The sequence below is a fragment of the Odocoileus virginianus genome, chromosome 3 (assembly GCF_023699985.2).
Source record: "Odocoileus virginianus isolate 20LAN1187 ecotype Illinois chromosome 3, Ovbor_1.2, whole genome shotgun sequence".
Lineage (NCBI taxonomy): Eukaryota > Metazoa > Chordata > Mammalia > Artiodactyla > Cervidae > Odocoileus > Odocoileus virginianus.
This window is the reverse complement of record NC_069676.1, coordinates 76,271,495-76,299,298: the sequence shown is the minus strand read 5'-3', so window position 1 is coordinate 76,299,298 and position 27,804 is coordinate 76,271,495. Positions and strand designations below refer to the sequence as shown.

The following is a 27,804-nucleotide window of genomic DNA, read 5'->3' as shown; positions in this document are numbered from 1 at the left end:
TAATAAGGAGAGTTTTATTGTAAAGATAGACAGGACCTATAATTTTTATATTTTTCCAAGTCTACAAAAACTCTCAGAGTAGAAATTTCTTTATGTCTGTCATACCAGCAGACAGATTATTTATAAATCAGGGAAAGGAAAGTTCACTTCTTGGCAAACTGAGGCAGAGGAGGCGGCACCTTAATATCCTGGCCTCTCTCCAGCTTCTTCTCACAGTCCACCAGGTAATTGACTCCATCGATGACTATCTGAACAAGCTCGACCTTCAACAGTGAAAGAGATGGAACATTCATTTGTACAGAAGACACGGCAAGGCTTTGATCAAAAGGAACAATACTGGGACACATGAGAACCTACCCTGTTAGATGGACTGTATAACAACCTCTTCTCATTGTTTCCCTAAAGTTTTGCGGGAGGAGAGGTATCTGATAGCTAGCAGAGATATTACAGGGTTTCTCTCTTTCTGTCATTAAGATAAGGTTACTACTGTGTGGGAGAACTTTTTAAAAATATGAAAACCATTAGTTTGCATTTCAGACATTTCTTCCCCATCAATCTCTGCTAAAAAATGAGTTTGTCATAAAGTATATCTATAGTGACACCCTCGTGATATTCTCTGACCCAGATGTAAATTTTGACTTGCCACTAAGCTACCTGAGCACTAAATATGCTATAGTTCAGATATTATCATTTACACAGTAAACGGATTTCTGAACAATATTTCAACTCAACTGTTTGGCAATTAAAGAATGTTTGCATGGTACCAGGCTAGTTTGTTACTTATGGAAACTATGTGAATTACATTAAGATATACTTTTTAAAAAAATCCCTTCTTAAAATAAGTTAGAACTTTCATTTACAAATAATTTGTTTTCTTAAGCTAGAGTACATTTACCTATGATTTTTCCCCTGGGAATCACCTCTCAAACAAATTTCTTGCACTGCTCCTAAAGAAACCCAACTAAGGTAGTAAGTAGTTACTATTTAGTTCCGACATCACTACAATACATGATATAACTCAAAAATGCCCTAGCAATAATGGCGGAGATGGTTAAGTGTTACAGCTGAACATATTTTAGGCATGATGAAGCCCAGTGTCCTCCCCACTTCTTTTCATGCAGAAGGAAATGGAAGCTCTAAGAAAGGGTTGGGTCAAAAAGCTAGTCATTACTAAAAACCAACCAACCAAACAAACAAAAAAACACTTGTTTTTTCTACTTATCCAACTGACCCATTCCATTGTTGAATGGAAACCTTCTGGTAGGAAACTTGGTCATAAGTAAGCAACTCTCATATTTAACCCAAGAATCCCCTTTCTAGAAATATATCCTAACTAAATAATCACAGTTGTGATCCAAGTTAAACATAGAGATGGTCAAACATAATATCAAATAATCAGGGAGACATTAAATAGATATGTTTTGAAGAATATTTAATATTGTGGAAAAATGCTCATAATACATTGGTAAAAAACTGTTTTATATCAAATATATGTATCAATACTAAATTTAGTAAAAAAATTTTTTTAATAATATAAGAGTGGAAGGCAATTTAGAATAATATTCACAATGGTTATCAGGGTTATTAGGTTAAATAAGTGGATTTTTTTTTTAACACTTCTGGGAATTTTTCTAGTTCCTATAAATGATCACTTACTAAATCATGGGGTTTTTCTTTAATGATGACCACCGAGCTCTCCAGTAATTAAAATCAAGTTTTAATATTAGAAGCCAACAGGGCTAGGGCCCAGATTTTCTTTATTCACTACACCAAACGTTATTTAGCTAATTTCAGAAGGTGTGGTATTTATAGCTACTTCTTCCTCAAGCACTCTCCCAGAGCTGGTAGCATGCAGGCAGATTTCATCGTTTTGTTTTCTGCTTTCCTTCCCTCAGTTTGCTGGTAGGAATACCAACTAGCAATGAAATGTACAAAAGATGGCAAGAAGAAGAAACAGCACCAATGATCCATGGGTTTGACAACCAGCCACTGAGTTACTGAGTTGTATGTTGCTGTTCAGTTGCTAAGTCATGTCCAGCTCTTTGCAACCCTACAGGCTACAGCACACCAGGCTTCCCTGCCCCTCACTATCTTCCAGAGTTGCTCAAACTTATGTCCACTGAGTTGGTGATGCCACTGAGTTGTATAATAGCCCTTTAAATTAATAACAGGCACAATACGTTCAGGGCTTCCCAAGTGGCACTAGTGGTAAAGAACCCTCCTGCCAGTGAAGGAGATATAGGAGACTTGGGCTCTATCCCTGAGTCAGGAAGATTGTCCGGAGAAGGAAATGGCAACCCATTCTAGTATTCTCGCCTGGAGAATCCCACGGACAGAGGAGCCTGTGGGCTACAGTCCATAGGGTCACAAAGAGTTGGACATGACTGAAAGTGACTTAGCGAGCACACTCAATATGTTCAATGAGATAAACTGGGAGGAATTACTGAGATCAGGATTTGCTTAGGATTCTGCTGCATGTTCATTTTGTGTGCTCTTTGTACTTTTTCTCACGCATCACTCCAGGCCTGCCTATCGTTTATGAATCTCATTCATCCTTGATATTCACAGAATCCTAAGGATCATCTGCTGAGCACAATCTCACACATATCTGGTATGTATCTTATTTGCCATCTTGAACCCTAACTACCAAATTTTACAAACTATCAAGTAGCTAAAAATGCCCAAGTGAAGATGATCGCATGTGACCTTCATCAAAGGAAATTCAGAATCAAGAGAAAAATCCACTATTTCACTCTGCTCAGAGAGAGAGCACCTGTGTTCTCTGACTTCACAGTGTTAAGACTGCTGTCCTTTAGCATAACAGAGCTCCTGCCACTCATGATTGCTGGAACAGCTCTGGGGGCAGGTGGGTGACAGCAGTCCCACTGTGAATTCCTTCACTTGTCTATATGTTCTCAGATCCCATGGTCCTTACCTTTATGCAGTGCTTTCCCATGGAGGACAAGTGCTATAGAATGAAATGCTAACATGACTCAGGACTCCATGGGGCTAGAGGAGGTCTCAAATTTTTCAAATAAGGAAGGGCTGTTGAGGTCACTTCTTTTCCTCTTAGGCTGATTTTGTTAGGTCATTTTTGGAAAGTGAGAGATGTTACCTCTGATCGGCCAATTCGGTCTATGTTGGAAATGTCATACACGTCTGCTACCGCTGCAGTGTCCACACCACCTGTGCCCCGCTTCTGGAGTCTCAGGTTCTCCAGGATCTTAGAAAATCGTGGATCCTGGGACAAAGGAGAATACTTGGTGTCACAAGAGGCAAAACTCATTCATCATCCTTGGCACACGTAGAACAGATGTAAAATGAGAAGTAATAACTGTTCATATTTAGTAAGCATATATTTGGGCTTCCCAGGTGGCTCAATGGGTAAATAATCCGCCTGCACTGCAGGAGATGTAGGTTTGATCCCTGGCTCAGGACGATCCCCTGGAGGAGAGCGTGGCAACCCACTCCAGTATTCTTGCCTGGAGAATCCAAAGGACAAGAGGAGCCTGGCAGGCTACAGTCCATAGGGTTGCAGAGTCAGATACAACTGAAGTGGCTGAGGACGCATGCGCAAACACAAACGTATACTTACTATGTACCAGGGCCCTGTGCTGGAACTTTTAAAACTTGCAATAAAAAAATAAAATAAAAAATTAAAAAAAAAAACTTACAATAATCCCATGAAGAAGGTATTACTTTTACCCTTATTTCACAGATGAGGAAACTAAGCCTCAGAGAAATTAACTTGCCTAAAAGTAGAACATAGCTAGAAGGTAGTGGAGCTGTTATTAACTTCTATACCACTGTTTTGGCATCTAGATACCCTTTGGTGAGTTTATTGTTCATCTGTATAACAGTTGTTACCAATATAATTAAAATCAAGACATTAAGTCACATGAAATAATTTTCTTAGAATTGGAATTTTGAATAATATTATCATACTTTTTTGGGGGGGGAGCGAAATCACATTTTCTAAACTTGTTTTAAAGTATTTGATTCACTTGGTGTGCTATGACAGAGAAACCCCCAGATGCCCACCAGAATCCATTTTCCTATCTTAACAGGTGAGGTGAGGAAGTAACCACTGTCTAGGTTCTTGCTAATGGAACAAGCAGAACTGACAAGTGTCACTGCCGGGCCTAGACCTTAGACCTTCACACAGACACACTGGCATGCTCTCTCCCCTTCCCACAAAGTAGAACATGAGGCCTGACTGTGACCATGCCTTAAGGCAGTGGTGCTTCAAGTGTGGTTCCCTGACCCACAGCATCGGCATCACCCGGAAACTTGTGAGAAGCGCAAATTCTGTATTCTGGGTTTTCACAACCCTCCAGGTGATTCTGCTGCAGGTTCAAGCCTGAGAACCTCTGAACTGGAAGAGAGAAGGAGATGGAAGGCTGGCCAGGGAGGAGAGCAGCCTGCCTGTCCATCTCAACTTGTGATATGAAGGAGGATTTAAACTTCCTGAAGCCACATCCCATTCTTACAGCACCTTAACCTCTTATCCTATGGACATAAGTGTTTTTTCAAGCAAATAACCTTTTCTTGTCATTTTCTTTCATCAGTGCAGAAAGTAAAGCTTAAGGAATGGGATGGGACGTTTTCCCCGCCACAAAGCAGGCCCAGTTGAGCTCATCTGGTGGAACCCAACAGGACAACAGGCTACATGACAGTACCTTGCTGAGCTTTGGGATCCTGACGTGGACACCAGCTCGCAATCCCGTGCCAAGGTTCGAAGGGCAGGTCAGAATGTATCCCAGGCGCTCATTCCACATGAACTCCCAGCCTCGCTCTTGAATTAAGCGTTCCACCTACAACAGGGAGCAAATGATGAAGTTCTCAGGAAGCCATTCACTCAGCACGCCCCCAGCACCAGGGAGAGGTATGCATACTGTATGTTTGCCATGAATAAAACTTAGGTAAATTTATAGTACTACTTCTATATTTGGAAAAGAAAAACTACAGTTCTTTGTTTAAAGTTATTTTTAATCCTTTTATTTTAATAATTTTATTTATGTTTTGTGGGTCTTCATTGCTGCAAGGGCTTTTCTCTAGTTGTGGTGAGCGGGGGCTATGTTCTAGCTGCGGTCTGTGGGCTCCTCGTTGCGGTGGCCTCTTTTGTGGCAGAGCCCAGGCTCTAGGGCACTTGGGCTTCCACAGCTGCAGCTCCCAGGCTCTGGAGCGCAGGCTCAATTGTTGTGGCACATGGGCTTTGTTGCTCAGCATGTGGGATCTTCCCAGATCAGGGATCAAACGCGTGTCTCCTGCACTGGCAGGCGATTCTTTACCACTGAGCCGCCAGGGAAGCCCAATCTTTTTTACTGAATGAAAGATTTCTTTAAATTCTATAATGCTTTACAAGTCTCACACACATGATTTCACATATTCTCACAATAACCCTTTTTTCCTCCTACCTGTCTATTACCCCTCCCCCACCCCCTCTCCCCACTGGTAACCACTAGTTTGTTGTCTAGAGCTGTAAGTCTACTTCTTTGTTTTATTCATTAGTTAGTTGTATTTTTTCAGATTCCATATACAAGTGAGATCACAATAGTATTTGTCTTTCTCTGTCTGATATTTCACTCCAAGTCTATCCATGATACTGCAAATGGTAACATTTCAATCCTTCATTCTATAGTACTTCTTTAATAGAAAATTAAACTTCTATCACAGTATCAAAATGGTCCAATTATATTAGATGAACCATGTAAAGCACTGAACACAGTACCTAGCACATACTAAATAACAAATGTCAGTTGCTATTATTTTTTCATATGAGCGCTGTAGGAAGAAATAGTAATTCTCAGCAAGTAAGGCTGTGGTCATGTTGCTTTTGTTGCTCAATTGCTAAGTTGTGCCCGACTCTTCGACCCCATGGACCGCAGCACGCCAGGCTTCCCTGTTCTTCACTATCTCCTGGAGCTTGCTCAAATTCATGTTCATTGTGTCGATGATGCCATCCAACCATCTCATCTTCTGTCACCCCCTTCTCCTCCTGCCCTCAATCATTCCCAGCATCAGGGTCTTTTCCAATGAGTCGATTCTTTGCATCAGGTAGTCAAAGTATTGGAGCTTCAGCATCAGTCCTTCCAATGACTATTCAGGGTTGATTTCCTTTAGGATTGACTGGTTACATATGAACATAGATGCATCCTACACTGTTTCTATGCTTAGAACAGTCAAGAGCTTTGTTAAAGAAATCAGAAAATAGCTAATGATCCACAGACTTCTCTAAACCATCCTGCATTGGAGCAGGAAGCATGGAGCTTGCTGGAAGTCACACCCCAAAAGAGTACCACGATCCCTAGAAAAAATTAGCCCTGTCTTGGAAGTCACCACAGTACTTTTTTTCAAGAATGAAAAATAAAGAGATTTTATATTAGTGAATATTCAGAATTCTCTGATGACATCTTACCTCTTTTAGTCCACGACAGAATCGCTCAAATACTCTTTTCATATTGCCTCCTTTCTCCATAGAGATTACCCTGGTGTGGTCTTCCTCATTAATCCAGATGAGAAATGTCTTGTCATAATTATGCCTAATGAAGTGAGAAATATGGTGTTGAGTGTTAATTACATTTGTTTCAACACATGAAAATTCCCATTACCTCTGTAGCTTGATTGCTTCATTTCACCTTACTCATTGCCTTAGATGGTCCTAATTTCTTCACTGTGCCTGCACAAGTACTGCAAAATAATGTTACTCTGACAGAATGAAGAGTAACACCCACTCCAACCCTCATGTCATGTTTTTGCCCAACAAGAACATAACCTCTCTCATTCCTCAGGCAGGATGACAATAATTCAGCCATGATAACTTTCAGCTTTGTTGCTAACAAGAGGGTTCTTTCTCCTAATAGATTCAAACAAAATCATATGGCACTTAATAAAAGATTTTACCTGCAGCCCAACATGTTTGGGATACAGATTTCATGTTTGCTGTATAGATCTTGCCTATGCACCCTTACTGAGCAGCTGCTCCCAACACTTTGATCTGGGCTCCTTCTGGGAGTGCCATAACAACCCACCAAGGAACAAGAATCAAAGTGGCCTGAGGACTGTCGGCCAAGATAAAATATGTGTACACTCAGAGCCACTCTTCCTTGTAGGATTTTGCTTACATCCTCAATATTTATTTTTCATTTTCTGCTTTAATGGCATGAAACAGATTTTCTAAAGTCAAATAATATGAAGCTATTTTTTTCTTACAATTTTTTTCATGCATAATTTATGCAAACCAGCTAGCATTCCTGCACATCTTGGAAACATCGTTATACTTCTATATTAAACACACATACACACACACACACACACACACACACACACACCAATTTCTAAGTACTCTATCTTCTCCATTTCTAAGTACTCTATCTTCTCAAGCCAGGCATGCTGTCAAGCGCAGGTCACAGCAACTTCATGTTAGGACAAGCAGTGATCTGAAGGAGAACACTGCACACACTGCAAATGTGAAAATGCTAAGTTCATACCAGATTCCCCTGGCGTCTGGCCAGTCACGGGCCATCCCAGCACAAGTTAGTAAAGGGGATACTGGTTTATCAAATAGAAAGTGGTCCTGCAGGCCAAAAGGGACAAAGCAAGAAGGAGACACTGATGAGATCAGACATGATGGCAAGTGCCAGGTGGTCAATTTCCAAGTCACTAATAATGGCTGAGGTCTCTCAGGCAGTTTTGGCTGTTCACAATGATAATCAGAGAGCTTAAAAAATTCTAATGCCCAGTTCCCACCTCTCAGAGATTCTTGTTATTGGGTGTGGTCTGGACATTGGTATCTTCTAATGTGCAGCTAAGGTTGAAAACCACTGGCTTAACCCAGACAGAAATCCTTAGTCACTACGGAGCGTGTCTATCCGGCCAGCACCAACCCCATGCAATGGCAGAGTGGACAGTGAGTGAGGGGGTGCTGTCCCGAGAAATGTTCCACACAGTTACATTCTCCATGTTTCTAGTGTGTAGGTTTATTTATTCTTATTATCCTTTTCATTACAAACTACTCGAGATGTAAAATAATGATCTGTAAATAAAAATAGTCACCAATCATCTAATGCTCACTCGGTGCCAGGCTCTATGCTATGTACTTTTATTTCCTTTAATCCTCACAACAACACTCTGAAGTAAATGTAATTGTTCTATGTGATAGGAAAAAAAAAACTGAGGCTCAGATAAAACAACCTATTACACAGCTAGGAAGTGGCAAAATCTATGTGCAAACCTAGACCTGTATGACTCCCAAGTATGCCTCTAACTACAATATACCATGCCACAGATCAAAATCAGTGTCCAGAGACTGGCATTTTTCTTGCTTGTGTGGACACAGTAAGAACATGAATGTGGATACCATGTATTCCAATATGATCACACTGAAGTCAGAAATCAAGAGGACACGGGAAGGGGAGTCCTTATACAGTCTCTAAGTGGAAGAGCTGGGACAGGTTTAGGGACTGTTATTGCCCAGGAATCAGCATGACCTTTAAGCTGGAAACCAGAAGCAGCTACTTGAGGCCAAGGAGGAGCTGTTCTATAATAGGGCAAGTGGAGAGACCCAGGAGACTGAAGCCTCTAGACCATACAGTTGGCTCTTCTCATTTGGAAATGGGGCATCTTTTGTGGTATTGCATCTTCTGAAATGACAGAAAACCTGTCTCTGCTTTTCCTTGGAGTTTAAAGTTACTTATGAAAATGCCAGGAGAAAAAAAAGGGACTTAGGTTTTCTCTCCCCTAGTGTGAGACTGAAGCCATGGAGAGCCTGGGGAGGCAGCAGGAATCTCAGAGGCGGGCTCTGGTGTGAGGCAGGTTTGGGGGCAGGCCTTCTACCTGGATGATTCCCCTTCCAGATGTTCTGGGCTTTCTGGATTTGAGTGTGGCCCTGGAGACACAGGCAGGATTTTCCATGCCCAACTGTTCCGATTTATCAACAAGCCAAGGGATCCTCCATCCACCCCCACCCACCAAACCCAGCCCACCCCATGGTTTCCTCTGCAGACTTCATTCAGAGACAATCTCCACTTTTGACCTAAACTTTTAAGGTCTGCTCTTTCTGCCGTAGACTGACCGGGTTGAAACCCCAGCAAGCTCCCCACTAGGGCAGGGTCCTGGGCTCCGGGGAGGCCACACAGCCCCGCCCCTGGCAGCCCGGATGCTTCAGGGGCCACTCACATCGATGAGGCGCTGCTGGTCCTGCTCCGTCATCTCGGACAGCTTGTAGTAGCGGCCGGCCAGGTCCCCCTTGAGGCCCTCCAGGGCCGTGATGGCCACATTCTCCACCTCCCTCCGCTCAGCCCGGCTGCAGGCGGGCGGCAGGCTCAGCCCGCGGATGCTGCGGCCAGTGCGCACCCGAGACGACAGCACGTAGCGCTCGTCGAACTGCCCCTGGGTGATCTGCGGAGCAGAGCGTGGGGTCACCGTGGGGCCGCGACCACAGAAGTCTCCACCCCGCAGATCAGGGGAGGGGACCCCCAGGCACAGAGCACGTGTGCATGCTGGAGCCATCCTGCCACTCTGGGGGCAGGGGTCTTAGAAGTCAAAGGAGGAGCTACTTCACAGGGCGCCCTCTGGAGTCCTCTACCCTGGCTAGATTTGGGGTGAAAAAAGGAATTGTTTAAGGAAAGGCTGAAGGTTTTCAGTGACCACCACTAACCTGGTGGTAGGAGGCAAGGAAAACTGACTTTGGCAATTTCCTGATGGTCTCAGTGGCCCTCCAGGGAGCATGGCCTGGGAAGGCCATCACAGAGCTTTCAAGGGCAGCTGGACCCAGGAGCCCTTCTCTCTCATGCTCCTCACCTTGGGTTCTGGAGTGCCAACTTCATGGGAGGGTACAGAGGTGGCTGGAGCCTACCTTGGACGCATCCAGATCCGTGGGGTGCTTCATCACCCTGGGGTCATAGCCATTATGCCTCAGCTTGATGACAGGGTCAAAAAGGTCGGCAAACACCTGCAGGAGGGAAGAGGCCCCTGTTTCCTCGGAAAAGGACCAAGGAAGATGTTCTTGGTTCATCTACTTTAATTAGTTCATCATTTGTTCCTTTTTATCTTAAGCACCAAGCCAAAGGTGATGCCCTCCTTCTCTGATATTCTCAGTGCAACCATGCAGGAAAGAGGTGTGAGACTGAAATGATGGCTAATTATATTCATGGGGTCGCAAAGAGTCGGACAGGACTGAGCGACTGAACTGAACTGAACTGAATAATAGTAGTAGTAGCAGTTGTTGTTGTTCAGCCACTAAGTCGTGTTTGACTCTTTGGAACCCATGGACTGTTTCCCGCCAGGCTCCCCTGTCCATAGGGATTTCCAGCAAGAATACTGGAGTGGGTTGCCATGCCCTCTTCTGGGGGATCTTCCCAGATCAGGGACCGAAGCTGTGTCTCTTGAATTGGTAGGTGGATTCTTTACCGCTGAGCCACTGGATACTCCAGTAGTAGTACTAGGCAAATGCCAGAGAAAACCTCTGAGGCACACTGCCCCTTGGGTGAGGGCAGAGATACAGATCTCTGTCATGGTAATCTCTTCCCTAGTGATTCTGTCAAGCTCACTACCATCAGATGAAGCAAGAAAATTTTGTGTTTAAGAATTTGAAAGATAAAAGAAGCTGCTAGATCAGAAGCGAAGCAGTTTTGTGGTCAAAACTGGTTCTAGAGTTTAAGTAACACAATACATTTGTAGAAAAGTTGCTGCATAGAAAGAAAAGTGCACAGCAGCAGTTAAGGCAAAGCAGGAACCTCTTACCCTCTGAGGACCTTCCCACCCAAACTAACTCAAGCAGAATCTATTTTTTGAAAAGCCATAGACTTCCGGGAACATCCTTTAGGTAAAATAAGGATAAGAGAAGTCAAACAGAGCACCCTGAGCCTCTGGGAACTGTGGGATGTCAGTCCAGGAGTCAGCGCCAGTCTGGGACTCTGGGAACCCAGAGCTGGCACTGCTGCTCTTGAGTTCGCTGCCCATCTAGCTTATTCAAGATGGCCCCCTCCCTCCCCTTGACAGCTGCCTTCCCAAGGAACTGCCTTCAGCTCCCTGCAACAGAAGGTGCAAAGGGGGCAGACCTGAGGGAGATGGGCTGGAGGTATTTTCCAGGACACAGAAGTTGCACTAGTGGCTGAGCTCTAGAACAGGGGACCACCCTGGGCTTCTGCCCCCAGAATGAGGATGCAGATCATGGGATTTCTTCAGGAGACTTGTGTGTGTGCATGCTAAGTCATTTCAGTCGTGTCTGACTCTTTGTGACTCCATGGACTGTAGCCTGCCAGGCTCCTCTGTCCATGGGATTCTCCAGGCAAGAATACTGGAGTGGGTTGCCATAGCCTCCTCCAGGGGACCTTCCTGATTCAGAGATCCAACCCCTGTCTCTTACGTCTTCAGTACTGGCAGGCAGGTTCTTTACCACTAGCGCCACCTGGGAAGCCCCAAGAGACTTAATGATTCACGAAGACCACAGTGGACTGTGTCATCAGTAATTCCCAAACTAAACACCCATGGAACCACCCGCAGCCCTCAATAAAATTCAGCCACAAACATCGTCTCCTAAAGCCTCTCTGGTGAATACACATCACCAATACAATGAAACAACAAAAAATTAAAAGATTTTATTTTTTCCGTACCAATACACCCCCTTGAAAAGCTCAGCAAGCTGAGTCATGCGACTCATTCCTCTACAGGGAGGGTTACTAGAGCAGTCGCAAAGGAAGCCTTGTCCCTGGGAAGAATAGCCCTCGTTGTTCCAGAAAGCACTGCAGGTGTTCTGCTAAAGGTGGGTTAGCTTTATGGGAACCTGTTCTGAGAAAGCAGCCCCACAGAGGGAACCCAAAGCACCCACCCACACACACTCTGTGGAACCGGCAGCTGCGAGTTTACCTCATAGGACTCCTCGTCACCAGCCACCATGCCCACGGTCTTTATGAAGGGGTGGCCAGGGTTGTCCACACCGGTCTGGATACACTGGTCCAGGGTGTAGCCGTTGGGCGTCACCTTGTTGCGGAGCTTGGCATAGATGGCCGGCGTGAGGCACTCCGCCATGCAGTTGTTGTGTTTGCGCAGGTCAGGGTAGTCTGCGCTGTCCGAGGAAAGAGGAGTTCAGTGAGCAGCCCCGGGGGGGACGGGGCCTATACAAGAGTTTTGTTTCTGACTATCCTTCCACCAGGCTCTCTTCAGCCAGTGGGCAGAGGGAAACTGGCTAGGTCATGATTCAAGTAAGCTAGATTTTAAAAAATACTTCCCTGAACTGCCAGAGAAATGGACCTGGCCCTGCCTAAAGAGGTTCATGATGCTATAGACTGTGACTCATGTTTATGTAAAGAGGAGATAGAATGAAGATAATTAGGAAAGAAACTGAAATCATATGCAGGCTTATTTTAAAATCCAGAAGTTTTGGTAAATTATAACAGTCACATTTTGATCCCTTAGGTCTGTGATAGGCTAAAATCCCTGCAGGCGTAACTACACAGAAATTCATTTATTTATCTGTCCTCTATGATGCACACTCTATGGCTATCTGCTATGTTAAGCTCAGTGCTTGCCTATAGACACAGGCATTCAGTGAATATCTGTTAAACTAATACATAGGAAAAAATAAAATGGGCGGTGCAATGTTACCCTGGGATATGCAGACTGAAGAATAGGGAATTCAGGACCACCACAAGCACTCTCACCTCAGGAACTCCTGAGGTACATGGTCGGTGCCAGCAATTTCCTCAGAGATCCTGATTCCCACAAAAGGTGTTTCTGAGAAACACCTCAGGTTTTCCTCTTGTCTTTCACGCGCACCTGCCTATACGGAATCCCTTCAAGTCAGAGCTCCCCCTCTACCCAGTGTGAGACCTCTCAGCCATGGTAAGGTCTCCAGGGTGGAAAAAACACTCCGTCTTCATGCCACTGCTCTAATTCCCTTTAAAGCTGATACTTCAAATCAGTGCTATCACATCACATTTTCCAGAAGGCAACACAGCATGAGTGAGGCATGGGTCTGGAATCAAGCACCCTCGATTCATATCTGGCTGCACCAGCTGTGTGAACTCAGGCACTACTTACTTTTCTGAAGCCTCTGTTTCATCACAGAGAGACGCTAAGAGGAATAAAACACTCTGTGTAAAGTGCTCATCACACCTAGACATGTTCAACAAGGGTTCAGTCTTGTTATTACTATTCCACTAGACCTCACGCTCTGGTCAGGAATGATGACACTACACTTGCTTGAGTTCACCACACGTCACTGCGCATCACAAGTCAAACTGATTTACTCATCCTCAGAGACAGAGAGGGGCCCTTGCTGACAGTTTCAGCAGGGGAAAGCCTATTTCTGGCTGGCATTTGGCATCATTTTAAAGCCAAGAGGACTTACCTTGGTGGGAATAGCTTGTGTTGTTCCCGGGCCGCAGCACACACGTTCTGCTTATTCAGCAGGTACCCCGTGGTCAGGGCACCGGTGCCCAAGGTAGCAAATAACAGAGAGGCATTGCGGCCAGTCAGCAATTTTGAGAAGGTACTGGCCATCCTTCCTCTTGGATGAGTGTCTGGAAGGCAGAGAAGCTGAGGATTATTTTATATATATATATATATAAAAGAATTTTTTGGCTGTGTTATATTGCTTGCAGGATCTTGGTTCCCTGCTGCTGCTGCTGCTAGGTTGCTTCAGTCGTGTCCGACTCTGTGCGACCCCACAGACGGCAGCCCACCAGGCTCCCCCGTCCCTGGGATTCTCCAGGCAAGAATACTGGAGTGGGTTGCCATTTCCTTCTCCAATGAATGAAAGCGAAATTGAAGCCACTCAGTCATGTCCGACTCCTAGAGACCCCATGGACTGCAGCCTACAAGGCCCCTCTGTCCATGGGAATTTCCAGGCAAGAGTACTGGAGTGGGGTGCCATTGCCTTCTCCGCTTAGTTCCCTGACCAGGGATCAAACCTGGGCCACCACAGTGAAAGCACCAAGGCCTAACCTTTGGGCCACCAGGGAACTCCTGAGAAGCTGAAGACCAGACAGTCTCACAGGATGGCCCTGAACCACAGTACAGAGATCAATACAGGAGAGAAAAAACTGCAGGAGACTTAGCCTCTGTTTTGTTTCATTTTTCTCTTTCTCCCTTTTTTCCCCACCCTCCTCACACTGCTTGGAAAAAATCTGGTTAGTTTTAGATGTAGAGAATGTCAAACTGCTTGAAGTCCATGTCATTTTCTCCATCAATATGATATCAAGGGAAAAAAATGGAGGCTTTCCACATCTGGTGGCTTGACAGACCAGGTGCTCTTTGGGCTCTGCCACTGACAAGACCCTGAACAGAATGGCATGCTGGGCTTATGAGAGACAGAGGAAGCTGTTACCAACCAGGCTCATTTTGCCCAACACACAGGAAGCCAAAGTGCTGAGACACTAAGGTTTGCAGCAACCCTTAGGAGGGTTTATTCACAAGGCAGCCATGGAAGAAGACAGGAGGAAAAACTCTCAAATTCACCTCCCTGAAGGAAAAGGGTCTGGAGTATTTGTGGGATAACAAAGAAGCATGGTGCTCTGAAGCATAGAGTGTATGCGGTGTGTGGGGAAAGGTGATTGGCAAAAGGTGTGGTAATTGTCATCTAACACAGGTGTAATGAGGCTACCTCTGTAGGGTCTGAGGGTGGAGTTTCCAGCCCTGTGCTGTCAAAAGGTCACTGAGCTTGGACACTCGTGCTTGCCCAGTTGGGAGGTCAGTGGTCCTATCTAGTCTTAACCAGCTCAGCTCGAACTAGACACAGCTGAGTCCATGTTCCTGGAAAATAACTTGGGCAAACACCTTATAATTTAGGCCAGAAACTGCATGGCGGACATGCAAGTCTTAAATCGACCTTGATTGGTGAAGGCAGGTGAAATGAACTTGACTAATCATGCACAGTTTCAAAGTCTCTGAGGACCACTCACCTACTTCACTCACCCCAAGTGAGCTGGTGTCAGAGCTCAGGGTAACAAGCCAGGAGATTTGGGCTCTCTTAGGTGTGGATGTCCATTTGCACACTAAGATCAGGCTATCAGCTGGGAAAGGGCAAGCTGAGTCTAAGACTCTCCAGCTGAACTAGGACCCTTGAGAGGGGCTAAAATGGTCCAAGATCAGAAGTCCTCCCAGCAAAAGCACACTTAAATGCTCTCTGAGGAAGGTATATTCAGTTTAGGCCCTACTTTCCTATAGATGAAGATCAAACCATAACAAGCTCTCATAGATCACTAAGCACCCAAGGGAATCAACAGAATAAAGGGCCACAGATTTAGACCTCCAATGACTTTAATTCAGTTCAATGACTGAAGATACTGTAATTTTCAGACAAGAATGTAGATTCAGTTCAGTTATAAAATGTTTAAAGAAACAATGAGCAAGCAAGGACTCACAATGATGAGCAATCAACAGGAAACTACTAAGAATGATCAACCTGATCTGAAAGAGAACCAGAATGAACTATGGATAATAATACAGCTGAAGATAGAATAAATGAATTGGAAGATACACCATAATAAATTATCCAGAATGTTGCACAGGAAAATAAGAAAATGGAAAATATAAGACATAAGAGATATAAGGATAGAATGACAAGATCAAAGATACATCTAATGGAGACCTCAGAAGGGAGAATAGAGAAAACAGAGAAGCCATATTTGAAGAGAAATGACTGGAAATTTTCCAGGACGGATGAAAAACAAAAATCCATGATTCAAAAGGTATGACATAAACCAAGCAAAATTAAAATAATCCATAAATACATGAATAATAGTTAACTGCAGATTATGGGCAACAAAGATATCCAAAGAAGTTAAAGAGGAAAGACAGTTCATCTGTAAAGAAAAAACATCAGCTGATTTTCCAACAGTGAATAATGGAAGACAGAGAAATGATGTCTTCAAGGGGCTAAGAGACAACAATTATCAACCAGACTTGGGAACATAATCAATTATCTTTCAAACCTGACAGTGAAAAAGGCAATTTAAGGTAAAGTGCAGATAAATAACAAAGGAACTCTATGCTTTAGAAAGTAGGAAATAGACAACAGATGGATAGGATGAGATCCAGATAAAGTAGAGAACATGTATAAATCAAGATAAATATATAATGTCATCGGGGATGAAAATCAGATAGCCTGTCTACTACTACCCAGAGATCAGAATGGAATATTAATTCACAGCATCATCCAGGATGAGCGAGCTATTTACCATGGGTTGATGAGTGGAAAACAAAAAAGCAGGCAATTCTTAGTACCCTCTCATTATATTGGACTTTGTGATGCCCAAATGAAGGGTGGAATGTTTTCCCTAGTGTTTAGATTATCAGGACCCTGCTACAGGATTCTCCAAGCTTAGGTGGGTTGGATGGCTGCAAGGAGTCTCTTGAGAGTATGGTTACGGGAGGAAAACCTAGGCTACCCTGAAGATAATAAACTCCTCTAATAGGGTGAGGCCAGCATGGCTTTACACACAATTCTAACAGTAGCCTTCTGCAGTCCACTTTCTTACCTGATTGCATTTTGGGAACTGGGATCGGTTCCCAGTTCCCAGTTATTCTTCCAGAATCAGCACCTAGAAGTCTTGACTTAACAGCTTTTTGAGCAACACTAGGGAGAAATTTGTGGAGAAGGTAATGACACCCCACTCCAGTACTCTTGCCTGGAAAATCCCATTAATGGAGGAGCCTGGTAGGCTGCAGTCCATGGGGTCGCTAAGAGTTGGACACCACTGAGCGACTTCACTTTCACACATTGGAGAAGGACATGGCAACCCATTCCAGTGTTCTTGCCTGGAGAATCCCAGGGATGGGGGAGCCTGGTGGGCTGCCGTCTATGGGATCACACAGAGTCGGACACAACTGAAGTGACTTAGCAGCAGCAGCAGCAGCAGCAGGGAGAAATTTGATCATTTCACCTAAAGCATCAAAGTCCTTGAAAAAAAATTTAGGGAGTTATTTTCCTATGTTAGCCCAGGAAATCAAATTATCAGACAGCCTTTCCTCTGTGCCATGTCTAAAAAGAATCCCCTCAACCCTAAAGACAACAGAAATTACTTTAGTAATCAGCAGGCAAGACAAATGGGCCGTTTCTTAGAGTTGTTCCAGGGACTTGTAATAGCCCAACATTCATCTGAACACATGTACTTCTTTGCTCCCTACTAGACTTTGAGCTGTTGTCCATCTCCTTCCAAGGGTAGGTCAGTGTTCCTCACAGAACAACACCCATTCTTCCTGGCTTTTGTACACAGCAAGTGACACTAACTTACATCTTTGAGACCCGTTGTATCTGCTTCCACACCCTCCAATCTGCTTCCTAAGCAGAGAGGCAATACTTTTCTTCTCTGATTTAGCCACAGAACTCTCTTTCCAGACTACATATGGGCCAAAATTTAAGCCAAGACATACTCCCTAAGTTAACAAGAAGTGCATTTGTTTCTGAGTTTGGCTCAGATAATTGATTTTTATTTTTCTTTCCTAAGTTGGCTTTAGCATTGATACATGTTCACCTCAGTGTGTTTGAGGAGATAAATCCAAAGAGACAGAGTCAGGAGGAAGAGGAGGGGGTGGTGTCCACGTGTGAGTCCACTGGTGGTCTTTAAAGGTCTTCTCCCTGTGACGGTGATCTGTGGGTGGGTGTCTGATTCAAAATATTAATGTTTGAAATGTTTCATATCCACATTTTAGTTTCTGTGTGTGCATGCTCAGTCACTAAGTTGTGTCTGACTCTGCAACTCCATTGAATGTAGCCTGTCAGAGTCCTCTGTCCACGGAATTTTCCAGACAAGAATATTGGAGTGGCTGCCATTTCCTCCTCCAGGGGATCTTCCCAATCCAGGGATCAAACCCTCTTCTCCTGTGTCTCCTGCATCAGCAGGTGACCCTTTACCACTGAGCCACCTAATCAGCTATACTATAATATAAAATCAAAAAATTTTTTAAAAGATGAGGGAACTAAAAAACAGAGAGGTTAACTGATAGCCAAAGGTCAGTTAAGGGAAATCACATGTACTGAGTTTAAATGAAGATCCTGCTTTTACTCATAAGGTTTAATAACAATATTATAGTATATTTAGATGGAGTAACCTCTCCTCTCCAGGGAATGGAGTTGCCAGACAGTTCTAGCTGCCTCTGGTTCCTCATGGTCTCTCAGGGATCCTGGATGGTTCTTCTCAATCAGGGTTTCCACCGAGGTCTTGAGAGAGGATAATTATGGTGCCAAATTGCCAACCAGCCACACACGTGTCATTTTGGGGCAGCTCTGAAGGGCCGTGGAACCAGAGGGTATGCCCCCAGGGCTTCCACCACCCTCCAGGAACACCACTGATCACAGATTTCCAGATCTCATAAGGCAGTGTAACAGGTCATGGTCACTGTGAATGATCCTGGCATGCTTCATGGAAGGAGGGGTCAGAGTGGGCAGCAGTGGAGGGAGAGGTGAGACTTGGTGATGAGAGGGCAAGGAGAGGTATCTTTTTACTTATTTGTTTGATAAATATTAATATTTAGCTATCTAGTATGTGGCAGCTTTTACAGAGCTCATAGTCTGAGGGGAAAATTCTCATGTAGCACTTACTACATGCTGGGCACATGGTTCCATTAGCTTTATGGTTATTCCCCCATTAAATCCTCACAACAGAGGACGTTCTGATTATCCCCATGTTATAGATAAGCAAATGCAGGTAAAGAAAGGTAAAATAACTTGTCGAAAAGCACACAGTGTGTGAGTGGCAATGCGGGGATTCAGGACCAGAGGTCTGTTTTCACAGTCCTTGCTCTTAACCAGCACCCCGCCTGGGCAACTACAAGTCATAGCGTCAGTGTTCTTCCAGGGGAACCAGAGCCCTGTGGGAGCCCTGGGAGGGACTAGAACTGGCCCAGCTCATTCAGCTATACTGTTTCAGGGAGCTGGCCTGGTCTTAATCAGTCTGAGCTATTGTTTACCTCCAGCTGCCCTAGGACAGGCACCAGGACGCAAACTACCAAAGATGAAAGCAGCAACAATGCCCTGACATCACACACCCATGTGCATAAACAGATGACCACGGAGGCCTGCTGCATCGCCTCTCTCTGGCCAGCTGCCTTCCAGCCATCCTCCAGGTGGGAGAACCGCCACTGCACTCAGCCCACACTACATTCAATCTACTTTGGAATACAGCAGAAAGAAAGAGAGGAAGGAGGGGTGACTAGAGCCCCTGTTCTATGTCTCGGTCCGGATCTTCCAGATGAGGACACAGACTCCTTGATTACTGTCACTCATCCGAATCTGACTCTGGAGAGAATCTATAGAAGATAATTCCCTGAAATGTGGAGAGTTTAAGTCCACTGGGGCTGAGTCTGCCCAGGATGTATAGTGGCTGCCTGTCCCCAAAGACCCAGAGAAAAGTCATGACTGAGGACAACCTTGATGGATTCCAGATTCCAGAACATTTGCAGCTGCTGGGAACGAATCTGAATGAGGCCTGGCACTTATGAAGGCCTGAACATGTGCAACATCTGTAACTATCACTTTGCATCACTCATGAGGTCACCTCTAGAACATTTTGCTCTCAGAATGTTTGAGAACATTTGGGGTGGGTTGCCATTCCCTTCTCCAGGTGGATCTTCCCAACTCAGGGATTGAACCCCAGTCTCCTGCATTGCAGGCAGAGTCTTTACCATCCGAAAACCCAGGGAAGCCTCATAGAAGGAGAGAGGCACAATGATATTTAGTGAAGCACTATGTGTAGTAGCATAAAAACCTAGAAGAACCTGTCTATCAGAGGAAGAAGGATGGTATGAAATGTGATAAAAAGAGACAATGGAATATTCCATGGCTATTAAAGAATCAGTTAAAAGTGCCTCCACTTTACCTGGATGCATGTCTATGCTCTATTCTTAGGTTAAAAGAGAGAAAAAAAATCTCAGAATAATGATTATGAGTGACTCCAATTTTATAACAATGATGTATCTATGTGTGTATTTGCATATATTAGTATGAACATAAAGGAAAGTATTAAAGGTTACTCATCAAACTGCAAAAAGCATTACTTCAGAGCCACAGACTTGAAGTAGGCAGAGAAGCTCTATACAGTCAGCAAAAACAAGACTGGGAGCTGACTGTAGCTCAGATCACGAACTCCTTATTGCCAAATTCAGACTTAAATTGAAGAGAGTAGGGATAACCACTAGACCATTCAGGTATGACATAAATCAAATCCCTTATGAGTATACAGTGGAAGTGAGAAATAGATTTAAGGGACTAGATATGATAGACAGAGAGCCTGATGAACTATGGATGGAGGTTTGTGACATTGTACAGGAGACAGGGATCATGACCATCCCATGGAAAAGAAATGCAAAAAGCCAAAATGGTTGTCTGAGGAGGCCTGACAAATAGCTGTGAAATGAAGAGAAGCTAAAAGCAAAGGAAAAAAGGAAAGATATTCCCATTTGAATGCAGAGTTCCAAAGAACAGCCAGGAGAGATAAGAAAGCCTTCCTCAGCAATCAGTGCAAAGAAATAGAGGAAAACAACAGAATGGGAAAGACTAGAGATCTCTTCAAGAAAATTAGAGATACCAAGGGAACATTTCATGCAAAAATGGGCTCAATAAAGGACAGAAATGGTATGGACCTAACAGAAGCAGAAGATATTAAGAAGAGGTGGCAAGAATACACAGAAGAACTGTACAAAAAGATCTTCATGACCCAGATAATCACAACGGTGTGATCACTCACCTAGAGCCAGACATCCTGGAATGTGAAGTCAAGTGGGCCTTAGGAAGCATCACTACAAACAAACCTAGTGGAGGTAATGGAATTCCAGTTGAGCTATTTCAAATCCTGAAAGATGATGCTGTGAAAGTGCTACACTCAATATGCCAGCAAATTTGGAAAACTCAGCAGTGGCCACAGGACTGGGAAAGGTCAGTTTTCATTCAAATCCCAAAGAAAGGCAATGCCAAAGAATGCTCAAACTACCGCACAATTGCACTCATCTCACACACTAGTGAAGTAATGCTCAAAATTCTCCAAGCCAGGCTCCAGCAATATGTGAACTGAGAACTTCCAGATGTTCAAGCTCGTTTTAGAAAAGGCAGAGGAACCAGAGATCAAATTGCCAATATCCGCTGCATCATTGAAAAAGCAAGAGAGTTCCAGAAAAACATCTATTTCTGCTTTATTGACTAGGCCAAAGCCTTTGACTGTGTGGATTACAATAAACTGCGGAAAATTCTGAAGGAGATGGGCATACCAGACCACCTGACCTGCCTCTTGAGAAACCTGTATGCATGTCAGGAAGCAACAGTTAGAACTGGACATGGAACAACAGACTGGTTCCAAATAGGAAAAGGAGTACGTCAAGGCTGTATATTGTCACCCTGCTTATTTAACTTATATGCAGAGTACATCATGAGAAATGCTGGGCTGGAAGAAGCACAAGCTGGAATTAAGATTGCCGGGAGAAATATCAATAACCTTGGATATGCAGATGACACCACCCTTATGGCAGAAAGTGAAGAGGAACTGAAAAGCCTCTTGATGAAAGTGAAAGAGAAGAGTGAAAAAGTTGGCTTAAAGCTCAACATTCAGAAAACTAAGATCATAGCATCTGGTCCCATCACCTCATGGGAAATAGATGGGGAAACAGTGGAAACAGTGGCAGACTTTAAGTTTTTGGGCTCCAAAATCACTGCAGGTGGTGACTGCAGCCATGAAATTAAAAGACGCTTACTCCTTGGAAGGAAAGTTATGACCAACCTCGATAGCATATGAAAAAGCAGAGACATTACTTTGCCAACAAAGGTCCATCTGGTCAAGGCTATGGTCTTTCAGTAGTCATGTATGGAGGTGAGAGTTGGACTATAAAGAAAGCTTGAGTGCCGAGGAATTGATGCTTTTGAATTGTGGTGTTGGAGAAGACTCTTGAGAGTCCCTTGGACTTCAAGGAGATCCAACCAGTCCATCCTGAAGGAGATCAGTCCTGGGTGTTCATTGGAAGGACTGATGCTGAAGCTGAAACTCCAATACTTTGCCCACCTCATGTGAAGAGTTGACTCATGGGAAAAGACCCTGATGCTGGGAGGGATTGGGGGCAGGAGGAGAAGGGGACGACAGAGGATGAGATAGCTGGATGGCATCACCGACTCGATGGGCATGAGTTTGAGTGAACTCCGGGAATTGGTGATGGACAGGGAGGCCTGGCGTGCTACGATTCATGGGGTTGCAAAGAGTCGGACACGACTGAGTGATTGAACTGAACTGAACTGAATAGAATTCTGTATTATTGCATCCCTTGTAGAAACCAGCGTGGATTGCCTTTATGATAAAAAATTAAATTTAAAACTAAAAAAAAAATTCAACTGTGAAGTGTATCAAAAAGCCACATTTTCAGACTCCATCTTTTGAATGAGTAGCAAGAATGGCACTGTCAACATGTCTATTATGTAAGCTGTATGGGCAATTCTCAGGCCCTGCTGGGTCTATGGAACCTGCAAATTGCCGACCTGAGCCTCAGCGACTCCCTCTATATAATGAATTCCTCCGTCATATATGATGAAACCCCTCCCTGAGCTGCTGTGCGGACAAAGTGACAGGCTATATACAGTAAGCGCTGAATAAATGTGAGTCTCTTCCCCCTAGTGACCTTAAGGCTACAGGACAGTTATTACTCTCTTCCCACAACCACCACTGTTTTTCCTAGCCAGCACTGGTCTGCCCCTTCTCTGAATGTTTGTTGACTTCAGTTTTACCATTCAAAGTGTTTCATCTAATTGCTTTATTCTGTAATCTCTCTGAGGACAAGCCTTGGTTCCAGACGGAGCCCATCATGTATATTCTGATCCACAGATCATCCTTTGAAAACCAATGTCAGGGCTCACAACATCGATTTCCTCAGTTGGGTTCCCAAGTTCTTCTTCCAGACTCTGACCATTTACCCAGGCCTTTCCTTCCACCTGGAATGTCCTTTCCATCTCTGCATGGCCACACCTTACTGTCTTTTTAATCTTTTTTTTTTTTTTTTTGTCTTTTTATCTTTTTAACTGGAGTTGGTGATGGACAGGGAGGCCTGGCGTGCTGTGATTCATGGGGTCTCAAAGAGTCCAACACGACTGAGTGACTGAACTGACTGACTGACCAAACTCCCACCATGAGCCATGCATCATGCAAGAGGCCCATACAAATGTTGTTCTCAGTCTTTAAAACAACCCTGGCAAGTAGGCATTATTTTGCAGATGGAGAAAACAGACAGAGGTTAAGGGACCAACATTTGATAAAGTTGGGATTTGAAATAGGCTTGTCTGTGGCCCTAGATCCAGGCTCCGTACAAACCACAGCACCTCACAGGCAGCCCTGCACTGATCAGCAGTTGGAGAGAAACCACCTTTGTGGTTCAGGACCCGGGAGCCACAGATCACTTCACTCAGGCCCCCAAGACGATAGATATGCATTTACCACAGAAGATTCTAGACTTGTCACCTGAGAGCATGTGACTCCCCCAGCATCCCAGAATATCATAAGCCTGTCCTCTTTCCTGTCCTCAGGCTTCTGCTGAAGTGGCCGAGATGCCAGGTGCCACTTCACCCACCCCACTCTGATGCCAGGTGCCCAAAGCGCCTGCCAGCCATGCCAGGGATGCTGGGCCAGCCTGCCTTTCTTGGAGGAGATAGGGTATGGGGTTTTCTTCTCTCTCCTCCTCTCTTCTCCCCTCTGTACTGCAGACGCAGGGACTGCAGGGATGAGGAGGGAGGTAGTCTCTAGCTCTCACCCCACAGAAGTCATCTGCCTCAGTTCCTAACTTGGAACACTTCATGACTCCTGATTTGATTTTTAGCATCAAGGCTACACTCTGGCCAAACTGCTGGGCAGCAAGCCAGAGAGATTTCTAAATGGGGTGCAAAATCACAGCCAAAAAGCAATGGTGCTGTGGTTATATACTTGCCCTCTCCACTAGAAAAACAAGAACCATCACATTAAGTTCTTCTGTCATCATGCCCAAGAGCCCCCCACCTCTCTGTCTCAGGCAGGCATACTGGGAGTCTGGGTCTGGTTTTGTCTGGTTCTGTCAAATCCTAGGATATGGATGGTACCCAGCCTTGGGTTCTGTCACTGCCTCAGTTCTGACCTCCTGGTTGTCCTGAGTAACTGAAGGTAGACGCCATGGGTGTCATTCTGCTGACTCAGAGTTATTTCTGGTCCAGCTGCACACGGCATCTGTGTTTTGAGCTCCTTGGAGGGCAGTGGAAGGCCAGGGGTCGGACCACGTGTCAGCTTTCCCTCCAGAGAGAGTGACCCCAAAATAGAGGACGTCCTTGAGGCTGGACTAGCTCCACAGAACACTGTGAACAAATTCTCATGATATCACTCGTGGCCAACAGAGAACGACTGTCTCTTCCCAGTTCCAAGGGAGCAAAAGGTTCAAGTTACCTCACCACCCCCGGATTTACTGGCACCCTAAGAGGCACCCTTGGGCATCTCCATTCTATTTAACAAGTAGAAAGTCATAAGCAGAGAAATCTGTGGTCCTTCCCTGTAAAACAGAGGCCTTTCCTAGGCCTCCTGGTGATGAAGACATACAACCATCACAGGCTCATCTCTCAAGTGTAAGTTGCTTTCAAGAAAATAGGAAGCTAGGAACCATCTAGTTCTTTGAAATGCTATACAGGAGTGGTAGCCTCCTTCCCTGCCCAAGGGAAGGAGCCCTGTGGACTCCCAGGCAGCAGTGGATGTGACATCCAGCGGTCACCTTCAGATGGGCTCCCTGTCGGATTCCTGGCTCAGTGAGCAGGGACTCCCAGAATGCTGATGCAAGGTCCCATGTGGTCCCCTCTGGGAAGGCAAATGGCTCCTGTTCCAGGCTGTGGCAGAGATGGAGTCCCAGTGCCTCTGAGCCAGGGGCAAAGTCTGTCTCAGAACCAGTCCTCCTCCTGCCTTGGAACATGCAGGACCCTCCATTCCTTCTCCTGTTCCCCCACCCCAAGTTTCCCAGACCTTCTTCAGCCTCTACTTTAGGGAAACTGACCTGGCCCCTGGTCCATGCTCTAAGGGTAGATTTGCTCAGGAAGCTGGCAGAGTTTGTGGGTGCATGCGGTGCTCATGCCCTTTGCTGGAACAGTGCCTTCACCCACAAAAGGTTTGGGGGGAAGGTTGGAAAAGGCACCCACAAAAGTAGAAGAGGAAGTGGAGGGCTCACACAGCCTAATAACCCCCAGAGCCGGCTTGGGAGGCCCAGGAAGCCCCTTGCCAAGTTCTGGTGGTGATTGTGTTCTTCTACCTGAGCACAGCGGGAAAAGACCAAGGACACAAGCTCAGACACAAAGGCAGCAGGATGGCTGCAGAAAGGAAACGCAGCACTTCTGGAAACAACACACCAGGTGAACACGCGAAGCCGTGTCATGAGGCCATTAACTGCCACCTCTGCTGATTCCACCTGACCCTGTCGGGGAGGTGTCGCAGAGTCAGGGCAACGCTCAAGGGAAGGTCTCAGGGCAGCGCTGAGCAGGGCCAGAGGGTTTTGCCTCATTCTGGTGAATGTCACTCTCCACACCCAGCAGAGATGTCACCTACCCAAGGGACAAAAACAGGGCTGACAGTAACCCAACCAAGCAAGCAAACAACAGCCCTTTGCCAGAGATGAAATACACGTAGGCCAACTCTAGCATTTTTACCTCCAGTCAGGGGGCTGAGGGCGGTGGAAACAGTTACTTGGGTTTTAATTATCTACTATTTTTATTTAATTATTTTAATTATTTTAGCTATTTTGTTTAAATTTTAATTATTTTAGTTAAATAATTTTAAATAAAATTTAAAATGTATTAACCAGTATAAATCAAGTCTAGCTCCTGAGCCAATCTGTAATTAGCTCCTCTCCAGGGCTTCAAGGTGTCCATTTTTCAGTTTATCGCAAGTCACTGGTCTGCATATCTTCTGATACTGCTGAGGGAAGCCATCCCTCAAACTAATGAGTTTCTACAGATTACAAGGGAAAGAAAGTTGAAAGTTAGTCCCCAACGCAGTGGCATTTAAATTTTTTTTTTTCCATCAAGAAAAAGCCCTGATTCCCTATCAAAGACAGGCACCGCAAGCAGGGTGCTGACAGGGTGCCAGCACCCCGCGCGCAGCTGGCCTACGGAATGGTCACCTGCGCCTGGGTGCGGGGCGGCTCAATCAAGGACAGACGCGCTGCCGGTTTTTCTCAAGAGTTACCACGAATTCCTCACACAGGAGCATCGCCCAGACCCCGGCCCACAGCCCTGGGTCCACCGCTCACAAGGCCCTACCCTGGCTCTAGCAATGACCCCAGTTTTGGAGGAATGAAGCCGGGTTTCCACAGCCACACTGACCTTGGAGCCGAAGCCTCCCACGTCCTGCCGCTAGCGAACAGCCAAGGACTGTGAGGGTGGGGGCGGGGCCGCCCTTGAAAGGGCTCCGGGAGGGGCGGGGCAGAGGGGCGGGGCGGGGCGGGGCGGGGCCCGGTCTTGAAAGGGCTACAGGGAGCGGCGGGGCCTTAGGGGCGGGGCGGGGAGGGCGGGGCGAAGCCCGACTCGGCCTTGCCCTTGAAGGACTGGCCTCTGATTCTTCCGTGGGTGGCAGCGGCTGGTCTCTGGCCTCTTTCTAGCTCCTACCTTTTCTCTGAAATGTTTCCCTCCCCCAAGTCTAGTCGTGGAGGCTGCCTCTCCCAGGGCTCTGCGAGGGCTTCCTGGGCCCGCAGCCAGCTAACTGGCTGCCCAGACCTGCAGGCTCCCGCGTTGGGAGTGAGAGGACCGCGGGAAAACTGCTGCACCTATTTGGGAATTTGTTCCTATCTTCCCTCAGGAGCCCATCTCTGGGTCCCTGGTTAGCTGTGGAGAATGGTCCTTTCTCTCCGGGACCCTCGCCTCTCCCCTCCAAGCTGAGAAAGACATCTAAAGCTCCCTCCAGTTTCTAATCACATTCTGAACCAGGAACCAGGGCACCTCCTTCCAACTAGTTATCTGGGGGTTGGATTCAGGGGCAATCACCCTTCTCTTCTAGATCAGGTCATCTGAAGTAGATTGCTACTTGGTATCCACACCAGCTTAATTTACTACCAGAAGGTCCCGCAGGCCATCACCCTGTTTAAAAATAGCCCTCCTTGGAACATCCACTGCAAACCGGAAAGGTTGACTGTAAATAGCATTGACCCACCAGCACTTTGGAGCACAGCCTGCATTTCAGAGGGAGCTGCCCAGGCGTCTGGTGATGGTCACGTACCCAGCTTCTATGTCCAGGTGCACATCACCAGCTGACTCCTTTCGCTTCCTCCTCAGGACCCAAGCCATGCGAGGAGGGGATGATGGAGCAGGTCATGGAGCCCAGAAATAACCTCCCACCTAGAGAGGTTCTCTTTCAGATCCTCCACCTCTTTCAAATAGGGTCAAAAATAAAAGCAAATATTTTACCTTTGCATAGGGGTACTGACTGGGAGAGTGCCTCAGAGGGCCCTCTGGGGCTGGAAGGGTTCTTGATTTAGGGGTGGTTGTATGAGTGTACACACGTGTAAAAACTCCTCAAGCTGTACACTTAAGATTCAAGCACTTTACTGTGTATTGGTCTCAGTTAACATATATGCTATCATTATAACCTAGCGTACAAGTGATACTTACCCTTTTTGCATGTGATATGTTATACTCAGATATTTTCTAGGTTCTCCTATGTTATCTCATTGAACAATTGTGGATTGGGACCCACCAAACTGATTGCATGATCCTGTAAAGATTTAGAGCTCCCAGTTTTCACATTTTTGTCCTAACAGACCATAGTCCCTCCTGCTCCCCTGGCAGAACAGGCAGCAAGTCAGAGGTCTGTGGGGCTGACCAAACTGTTTCATGGCAGT

The 27,804-nt window shown here is 45.5% G+C and overlaps 1 protein-coding gene across 1 annotated transcript; it reads right to left on the bottom strand.

The window, feature by feature from the left end:
* On the bottom strand, window positions 1-26,333 carry CKMT2 (creatine kinase, mitochondrial 2). Its single transcript, XM_020888078.2, has 10 exons — window positions 26,294-26,333; window positions 13,352-13,523; window positions 11,869-12,067; window positions 9,857-9,952; window positions 9,178-9,399; window positions 7,491-7,576; window positions 6,419-6,542; window positions 4,680-4,814; window positions 3,116-3,241; window positions 1-263 (listed from the first exon to the last, which is right to left on the bottom strand). The coding sequence occupies exons 2-10, from the start codon at window positions 13,501-13,503 to the stop codon at window positions 144-146; spliced, it is 1,260 nt and encodes a 419-aa protein (XP_020743737.1). The 5' UTR covers window positions 13,504-13,523; window positions 26,294-26,333; the 3' UTR covers window positions 1-143.
* Between the last annotated feature and the right edge of the window lie 1,471 nt (window positions 26,334-27,804).

Excerpts from the sequence above, each read along its gene's own strand:
- CKMT2 (XM_020888078.2), bottom strand. The coding sequence starts at position 13,503 with ATGGCCAGTACCTTCTCAAAATTGCTGACTGGCCGCAATGCCTCTCTG. Across the intron at positions 9,953-11,868 it reads GTGACGAGGAGTCCTATGAG|GTGTTTGCCGACCTTTTTGA; the intron begins GTAAACTCGCAG and ends TCCCTCCTGCAG. Across the intron at positions 6,543-7,490 it reads CCAGACGCCAGGGGAATCTG|GCATAATTATGACAAGACAT; the intron begins GTATGAACTTAG and ends TCACTTCATTAG.